The sequence below is a fragment of the Gordionus sp. m RMFG-2023 genome, chromosome 2, assembly GCF_954871325.1.
Source record: "Gordionus sp. m RMFG-2023 chromosome 2, tfGorSpeb1-WG-v2, whole genome shotgun sequence".
NCBI classification, from domain to species: Eukaryota; Metazoa; Nematomorpha; class Gordioida; order Chordodea; family Parachordodidae; genus Gordionus; species Gordionus sp. m RMFG-2023.
This window is the reverse complement of record NC_088776.1, coordinates 33,639,280-33,649,227: the sequence shown is the minus strand read 5'-3', so window position 1 is coordinate 33,649,227 and position 9,948 is coordinate 33,639,280. Positions and strand designations below refer to the sequence as shown.

General features: G+C 24.3%; 1 protein-coding gene across 2 annotated transcripts in view; it reads right to left on the bottom strand.

The window, feature by feature from the left end:
- Positions 1 to 9,948, bottom strand: part of LOC135925327 (probable cyclin-dependent serine/threonine-protein kinase DDB_G0292550) — a 73,439-nt gene that overhangs the window by 1,684 nt on the left and 61,807 nt on the right. For both annotated transcript variants that reach the window (XM_065460596.1, XM_065460597.1), the window contains 3 exons: positions 7,895 to 8,018; positions 1,199 to 1,376; positions 421 to 525 (listed from right to left, as the gene is read on the bottom strand). In XM_065460596.1, the coding sequence (XP_065316668.1) occupies positions 421 to 525; positions 1,199 to 1,376; positions 7,895 to 8,018 (407 nt within the window). The remainder of the gene's footprint in view (positions 1 to 420; positions 526 to 1,198; positions 1,377 to 7,894; positions 8,019 to 9,948) is intronic.

Sequence of the window (9,948 nt, the reverse complement as noted above, 5' to 3'; positions counted from 1 at the left end):
CTTATTGTGGTTACACAGATAATTATAAAGAAATTAACATTTTTGACCATATAAAATTATGTACGGTAAAATATTATATGTTATATAGAGCGGAGAACACTGCAATAAGTTATAATTTTAAGAAAATTGTTTAATAAATGATATTTAATCTCGATTAATTATCATTTATAAAAAAATTATAATTAGAACCCCTTTTCCATTTGTCTTATATACTTTAGCCTCAATTATCTACAAATCAATTTTATCCAGGGAAGATAGTGTTATTATAAAATCGACTAAATTTATATCGCAATTCTCATACTTTTTTGTTTTATATTGTGGCTGAGAAATATTATTTTTAATTTTTATAGAGTAAAGACATTTTATGAAATTTTGGCGAAAAAAATTTATATTTTAAAAAATTCACATATCAAATATTACTTGATTTTGTTTGAGATCCGACTTTAAAAGTGACTTTCATAGCGTGTTCATTGCAATGACCTCCTTCTAAATTGTTGATTCCATCTAGAGTACCGGTTGAGGTCGCTATAATTGTTTTTATTGGAAAATGCATATAAATTTGTATCTAAAAACTATTGCATATTTTATTTAAGTCTACACAATGATTAGAATTTTTTAAAAAAATATATAAAATCGTTATGATTTTTAGGGTTCAAATATTTTGTATAAAAAATCGATGAGTTTTTACAGTATCAAATATTGACTTATCTTATTTATAACATATTCATAATTTTAATTATTACTTAAATAATGCATATTTCATATTATATTTAGTATTGTTATCAGAAACCTACAGAAGTACCATTTACATGGCCCGGTCCGAATATTTTTATAAAATTTTTTGAGTTTTATATTTAACCAGCCCGGATTTCTGTAAAAAATATCATATTTATTTTTAATTTTATAGCTAATAATAAAGAATTAAAATATTCGGTTTTAAAATATGGCCTGGGAATTTTTTTCAAAAATTTTTTAGGCCCAGCTTAGATATTTATAAACCCGTCCCGCGTATTTTTTTAAAAAATTAAAATACGGTCCTGACTTGTATCCGGGCCTGCAGGTCTGATTGTTATTTAGTCGGATCATAACAAGCAGACTCGAGTAAAAGATTCATTAAATTAAATTTTTTAAAATAAATTCCCCAAATGAGCCATTTCGCTCGATCCGGATAAATTAACCCAATTATATTATTTTTTACATGTAAAATAGTAATCTTCTCCGTTGATGAATTCGAGGCCCCCAGGGATGGGTGAATATTTACGAAACGAAAGGGTAAACATCTGAGTTTTGGTAGGCATACTACAATTTAGTATAAGGCGCGTTATGGTCCGATTAGTAAAAGTTATATGACAAGAATCGTACTCTTCTTTAGTCACCTGATTTATTAAGAAGAAAAAATATATAATTGATACATTTCCATTACCCGATCCCAATATAGTCCTTTCCAAACCAGTTGTACCATTGCAAATCGACATGCCCGACATGACAAAATGTAAGAGGATTCATATTTCAAGACTTAAATATAATTTTTTCTGAGTGGAGACATCGAGGTCTATAAACTCAATTAATTTATCTAATAAAAAATATATATTCCTTTGTAGGGTTGCAGATGTGATAATTTTTCTGCCAAATATTACTTTCTTTAAAAAAAGGCAATTTAAATTCAAAATTTTTAAAAAATAAATTACCAAAAAACTATATTTTTTACAGCCTAATTTTTAAAGCAATTTTAATTAAATTAAAATCTATTTTTTTAATGGTTTTCGATTGCTTATATTTTGAAATAAAGATTATAATTTTTTATATCCTTTTTTTTATTTTTTAAAAAATTAATACATTAATAAAAATTTATGACATTTATTGTTAAAAATTATTTTAAAATTTTGGACATAAAATTTTTGGATAATAAAAAAAAAGATATTATACAAAAAAAAACAATATTATTTAGATTGTCTTTTTTTTAAAAAAATTAAGAACTAATATATAAGGATTAAATATCGGGTATAAGATTAAGAAGTCATAATAGTAGTAATTTTGTCCATTCGTTGCATTCTTATTATGTCGAAATTATGCTGTCGATTGAAAACATAAATATGCGGAAATGACTTAGAAAAGAATACATATTATTGATAAAAGGGCAATAAAACTATTTAAAAAAATGATTCATTTATGTTTAGCATAATTTAAATAAAATATTAGGTTTATGGGGGGAAAAAAGATATTGTAATTCAATAAAATACGTGAAATGATATTTAAATCAAAGAGAATACTAGGCCGATTCAAAACGAATATAAAATTCATTATTTTAAAATATAAGATAATTCATAAGAAAATATATTAACAGAATATTTTAAGATTTTTCTTGTTATGTTACTTCGTTTAACATTCTTACCAATAAAATTAGCTTTAAAAAAAAGTAATTTAAACACTTTATTTAGGTGTAAATTGAACCATCTTTCTTTATTTTTTAATCTTTTGCAACGATTGCAATAGGCCTTTTCATTAGCTGTATTGTATTATATTGTTCCCAAATATATTCTCTTTTGGTAAATTTTATAATCAACTTGATCATCGAGGTTTAGTTAATTAATTAGAATGATCATAATAAATTATTTGTTTAAAATACTATCATAAAAAAGGACTTACATTTTTATTTATTAATTTTTTTAATGAATAATTATTTCATTCATACGTAAAACATATAATCCAGACTAAAACAAATATAAATAGATCTACTTGGTAAATTCAAAATCAATCAGTATAAGTAACAAAGAAAAATAAAGAAAATATACATTTTACTGTGTTACTAAATATACTATTCAAATATTATATTATAGGTATAAATGTAATAGTTAGTTTGATAAAAAAGCCGATCATATGGTTAAAGAATAGGTGTTTTTTTCTAGTGGTCCTGTTAGTCGTGTAGTTCTCTCCTCTCAATTCTGTAGTAATTTATATAATCGTCATCGTCAATGTTTAAAAATTGATATTCGTATAAAATTGGTGATAAAATTAAAATATGATGTAAGAAAATTATTTTTAAAAAATATATTCCAGTATTTCACCCATGAAATGATTGGCCATCTTATTTGTATAAAGATAAGATATCATAATTAATGAAGGTTGAGTCCCGGAAAACAATAGACCTATATTATAAAAACGGATCAGATATTTGATCATTAAAACAAACCGTCAATTGAAAAACGATAAGATCTTTGATTTATCCGATTTGAAATAATCTTCGCGAGAGATAAATAAATATTAAGGAAATTTAAAAAAAAGTAAATTTAGACATAAAAAATAGTAACAATTCGATAATGTTTTTTTTTTTAAATTACATTCTTATGACACGCTGAACTGATTGGTTGTAAATTTTAATAGTTAAATCTAATCTTTTAAAATGCATAAAATTAAAGAAAAACAAAACAAATATTATGTAAAACATCGGTTAATTTTTTTTTAAAACCAATTTTTAAAAAACTGATTTATAATATGTCTTAATTTATAAATTAGTGGGAGGGATGTGTAAAATTGAGAATTTTTTCGATAAAGATGCGTTATCTTTTAATTAAAAAATATTTTTTAATATTTTATTTCTTGTATTGTATTTAGGAATCTACAAAAAATGAAATTTGAGGGGTGTTAATGGATAATAAAAGCATTTTCATCATATATTAATGAGTAAAATAAAAATTAATATGAACTCATTATTAACTTAATTTTAAGTTTAGGGTTTGAGTAGTTTGCCAATATTTTGACATTTTTTGAATTTGTCTGTTGCCAGAAACCATTATTAAAATATTCAATTATTTCTATTATATTAAAAAAAAATAGTTAATCATATACAATTATACATTTCTAACTAATAATAAATAAATATATTAAATTTATTATATTTCTTTAATTTTCAAATTCACCTCCACCTTCTCAACTAATGTATTTAATTATTTTAAAAAAGTATTGAATTTCCGGACTTTTTTTAGTTGACAAAAGTTCAATAATTGTTTGAAAAATATTTAAAGAACAAAATATAATTATATATGACAGGAAAAAATAGAAAATTTAGAAGGACATTGGATATTATAAATTATTATGTATTTTTTTATAATTAATATTTATTTAACACAATTTCTTGTTATATTATTTTGTTGATAGCTTTAAAAGGTGTGGAAAACTTTTTCATAGAATATTATTATTGATAACATAAACCTGCAAATATCTTTTATTTTAAATTCTACTAAGACCAATATCAATAATATGAGTTGTATATAAAAAAAAATATGATTGAAAGGTATATACCAAAGACCTGTTAAGGCATCATTTGCACGTCCTGGCCCGAATTTTTTTCAAAGAAAATTGAGCCCGGTTTGGGTATTTAAAAAAATTTTTTTTAGGCCCTGCCCGGATATTTAAAATATTATTTTAGCCCCAGCCCAGCCTCGGTATATTTAAAAAAGTTAAAATACGGGCCGGGCCAGGTCACTGGTATTTATTGAAATAAAATATTGCTCCTTCTCAAAAAATTGCAGAGCCAATCCAAATCCATCATAAAATACTAATAAATATATTTCTACATTATGACCATGCCATAGAATAAAAAATTCTTTAATTTATTTATATATTATATGTATTCCGAAATTCTTAACATTTTTTTAGCAAAAGACACATTCATATTTTGATATTGAATGGAATTTTTTTTCCCATAGGTATATAATATAGATAGTTTGTTTTTTAAAAACATTTAAGTGTTAAAATAAAACGAAACAATTAGACTGGGAGAGGACATACTCATATATATTTTTTAAAAAAAAACAATATATTTTTAATAATCACAATTTGTATTTATCTATTAATAAAAATTAGCGCTGCATTGGTATCTATATAATCAACAAGGGACCAAATAGCAAATATAACAAATATTGATTAATAAAATAATGGCGAAACAAAGTTAAAGGAAGTAAAAAGAAAACCCTATTAATTTTAAAAAAATTAGGTTGATTTATTTAATTTGATTAACTAAAAAAAATAAGGAAAATAGTCTTGTAAGATAATTAACTTCGCAAAAAAATTTTTAATTTCTTTTTATCTACACAAGTTTTTCCACCTCCGTTTTGAACTGGCTTGAATTTATAACGGTTAGGTTCGATCCCAAAACTTTTATATAACGGTTCTGTTCTGGCCATGGTTCCGAAAATTATAGGGATGCGTTCTTGTTTGTTCATTCCAGATCCCTGTTATAATAGCATTGGATGATCATTGCCGATATTGGCCTTTATGAAGATGAAGATAATATTTTTGTTAAACGTGTAATTTATAAAATTTAGGGTTTTGATATATAATATATCAACACCTTATTAGAAAGAAGATTGTCGTTAAATATTATTTAAAAAAAACAATGCAAATTTATTATATTTTTCGTATTTCTTGATCTTACGTCTATATAATTTAAGTTAGATAAAGATAAAATTTAATCATTATAATATTGTTTATTAATTTAAATGTGGGCATTGAATCGTTTTCGGTTAACATTGGCAAATAACAGAATCCAATATATCCCTAATATAGGGATATCAAGAATGTCTTTGTGGATTTTTTGCTTTCATTCACGATGCTTCGCTCACTGGATATTATATCAAAAGACCATTGGAGAACAAAAATTGGATGTATATTTTATATACTTTACTTATCCTTTATATTTTAATTTAGAAAAATATATTTTTAAATTTTTAGTCACGAAAGTATCATTCTTTTCAATGAAATAAAAGGTAATAATAAAAGGTAATATATATATATATATAGTATTAATATATGTATGAATGTGACATTATTATTTATTATCTATTCTTATCGAGCGTTATGCTGAAAAATCAATAATTTTCTCTATTTATATAGTTCATTTGACAAAAATAAAAAATTATATAATTATTAAAAATAATTTAATTATTTTAAATATTTATTATATTGAAAATTGATCAAACATTATATATCATTTAAAATAATAAATGTAAATAGATTATTGATTCACAATCACATGCTATATATGTATAAATAATATAATACATAATAATAAATATTATAATTATCATCATCTTTTTGAAGCTTGATTAAAAAAAAAGATAATTAATTCAGAAAAAAAAGGTTAAATGATAGGTTAGCTAGCAAGCAGTATAATGTTTAATATTATATTATGATAGATTTTTTACATTTTGATTAAAAAAAATTTTTTTTCAAAAATTGCATTTTAAGCAGGTAAAAAAAAATAAATTAGCAAGGGTTCATAAATTTTATATACCTTTTTAAAATACTTTTCTTCTCTTTTTTCCCTTTACTATATAAAACTCAAAAAAAATTCATAAATTTTAATAATATAAGGGTACACACTAAATGATATTTCTTTATAAATATATAATTGTGGCAATTTTCGATTTTTTGCTTAGTTACAATGGTCGCCAGAGCTCTATCATTTAAGCGTGTGTAAAAAGTAAAAAATAATTTTATAATATTGGTGTTCTCAGAAAAATGCATTCTGTGCACGCTTACGCCCTTCATACCGACGGCACTGGTATACTATTCAAATTAAATTTATTTGATTTAACCAAAATCGCTGAAATATTTTATCTATATAATCCAATCTTCCATTAAATCATTTTGTTCATAAAAGAATCATAATTTTTTCTTTGTCTTTTGAACTAATTAAATTTTTACATAAAATGATTTTGCAAAGTTGATTAGAAATAAATTATTTATTAGATATCAATTATTGATTTACGTTAGGCGGAGATCATTTTCTTATTGAATGCAAATTTAAATGAAGGCATCTTTTATAATATTAATTTTTTATAAAAACAAACAAATGTAACCAACAAAAATATGAAAACAAAACATAAGCAGCGTGGCTAAGGCACAAAAATGTGTTGCCCCGACTTTTTATCACGCTTAAATGATAAGTCATAAATTTGTGCCATCGGATACAAAAAGCCTCGCAATAAGAGTTGGTAAGATTTAATATAAAATTATCGTTTACTCTGGTGGAAAAATTATTTGGGTTTTAAATGATTATGTCAAATATAAATGAATCTCAATGTATTAGATTTAGGAGGTAACATTATCAATAAGCCCAAGCCAAATTTTTACAGATCTACAATATGGGCAGTGGTCCATAAGAGGGGGGGGTAGCCATGTTAACAATACTTAAAAAAATTAAATTCATTCAGTTTTTAAGTTATTTGTTTATGATATTTATTTATCTTGTCACACATTTTTCCACATATATATTTAAACAGGTGAAGTGTAAATATAATATTTGTTATAAAAGTTTTCTCAAAATTTACATTTTATTCTTTTATGTATACATTTGATAAAAACAAAAAATCAATTAACATAATCATAATTGTATAAATAATGTAAATTTCTTTTATATTTTCTTTTCGCAAGCAAAATGCCCCGCCCCTCCCTCTTTTCATACATTCTTCTTTAAAAAATCGGGTTTAAAAATTTATAAAGACATTGGCTAACAACATGAGTACAAGAATCTCTACTTACAAGGTGTGGATGAGACAGGACCCTCAAACATGGGGTACATAAAGCAATTAGATCTTATAAATTTAAGAAGGGGATGAAACTAGTGGGTAATTTCTTAGGCAACAACCCTGGTCAGTAGATAATTTATAATTGAATCAATAGAGGGCTCTGAGAGGGAGCCAGGGGAAGATAACGTATTATTAGTTGAAGGTAAAATTTTATTTTAGAACCGACCTATTGCTCACATTACAAAAAACCTAAGTTAGAGATATTTTACTGGTAATATAAAAGTATATATATTATAATATGTAGTTTCCTAATATCTGGAAATTAGAATATAAAATAAAAATATTTAACAAATATATTTTTTTACCCTATAAACAGCGTAGTATTCAATTCGGATAGGGTCTGTATGAACAGGGTATTGAGGGCATACTAAGTCAATGGAGTCGCCTAACTCAACGTCTATGATATTTAAGGTGTTATCAATGCGGAATCTTTTTTAATTTATAAAACATAAATACATGTTATTATTTGTCAACAAAATTTAGTGAAACAAATGCCTAATAAAACAAAAAATAAATAATTCCCTAAATGACTGTAATCTTTGAAGATCAATGTGATTCTGAATAAATTCCGCATCAAAACCAATCTTTAGACTAGTCCGTGCACATTTTAAACAAACTATTTTAGTACAGGAAATTTAATCTTCTAGGTTAAATTTTTTAATTATGAAGCTTGGTAATTATCGGTCATTGTTTTTACTAATTGATATAATATAAAGTTCTGATTTTTAAACAAACGTATTACCTAAATAAGACGGATACTTAAAAGAGATTCCAACTCGTAAAACTCCAAAAAGATCGAAATATAAATAAATTTAATTATTAAAATAAGTTTAACACATTTCGAGAATATTCAGACCAGCATAGTTTATTTACTCACCCCGGATTTGAACTATCGCATTTCGCTGACCTCCTTTTAATAGGTCTTTTTATATTTTTTTGATTCTTTAATTATTTAAAAAAGAAAATTTTTATTATTCATTTAAAAAAATTATGGTTCTCCACTTATAAAGGTAGAGTCAACCTTATAAATATAAAGTATTTTTTTCCATTATTAATTATTTTGGATAGCAATAGCGACTCCATTAATTTATATTTAAAAAATAAAATTGTATTTAAATATTTGAGAAATCGTGGCGCTGCTTCTTTTTTAAGGGTTCAGATTCGACTCTTTTTTTAAAAAAAGATCAGCCAGATATAAAATTTATTAATAATCCCTTATTTCATTTTAATATGCGCAAAAAGAAAAGAAAATAAAGAAAACTAACTAGTTTCTCATAAATTATAATTATAAGTTTTACAAGAATATTCTTAAATATGAATCATTAATTTAATTATTCATCAAATTCAAATTTAAATGGATCATTAAATTTTTTCCATTTCAAAAATTAAGGATATTAACGAGAGTGAAAGCCCATTAAATAATTTTAAAAAAAGGAAATAGTAATTAAGTGGAAGGGTAAAAAAAATTTTAATATTAAAAAATGTGTTATTGAAAAATATTGGATTAGAAAATGTTATTTGTAAGGAAAAAAGAGAGCACATATTAATTATTTATATTTATATATCAGATTTAGAAAATAGTTTTGCTTAAAATTTTATACAACATTGATGTTTGTTGGATAAATCAAAAGTAGGGTCAGCATGCATAATTTAATCTATAGATGCCCTAAAGATAGCAGAATCCACGACCATCTAACACTGGGGGGGGGGGAGTGATGTAATTGTGTCATTGAAGGACTGGCTTGCAATTGGAAATAATTTTCTGACCGGATAATTTTTACAGACCGGGCCGATGTTTAAATAATGCTTTTAAAGCTGATAATTTTGCAAATTTATGTTTTTTTCCTTCATAAATAATTATTAAGGTCCAGTCTGACAATTTGTACAAAATATATTTTATAGGTGAAAAACTCAATAAAAAATGAGGCGTTTAGGGCCGAGTCGTGTTGGTCCATTCTGATATTCAAGATCCAAAATAATCACCTATTAAAGGTGGTGTGTCGCATTCGGACTTGACGAAAGCGTCACACTGTCGTGATATATTCGAATTTTATAATAATTAGTACTTCTTTATTGTGTTAGCATTTTTCTTATTAAGTCAAGTACAAATGGCGTTCAAGTGGATATCTTAGCTGTAGATTAAATCCTGCGCTTTACGCAAATATAAAATTTTAATACTAAATAAATATAATATTTTTACAAACCCTATAAAGTAATTAATCTTTTTATATAAATTATGAACAGGAATAAAATAAAAACATAAACATGCAAGAACAACATAAAAACAAGTGTGAGTGTTCCTTTCATGCTTTTTTTGAAATGTATTACATATTTATAAATTATAAAAATCAAAAATAAA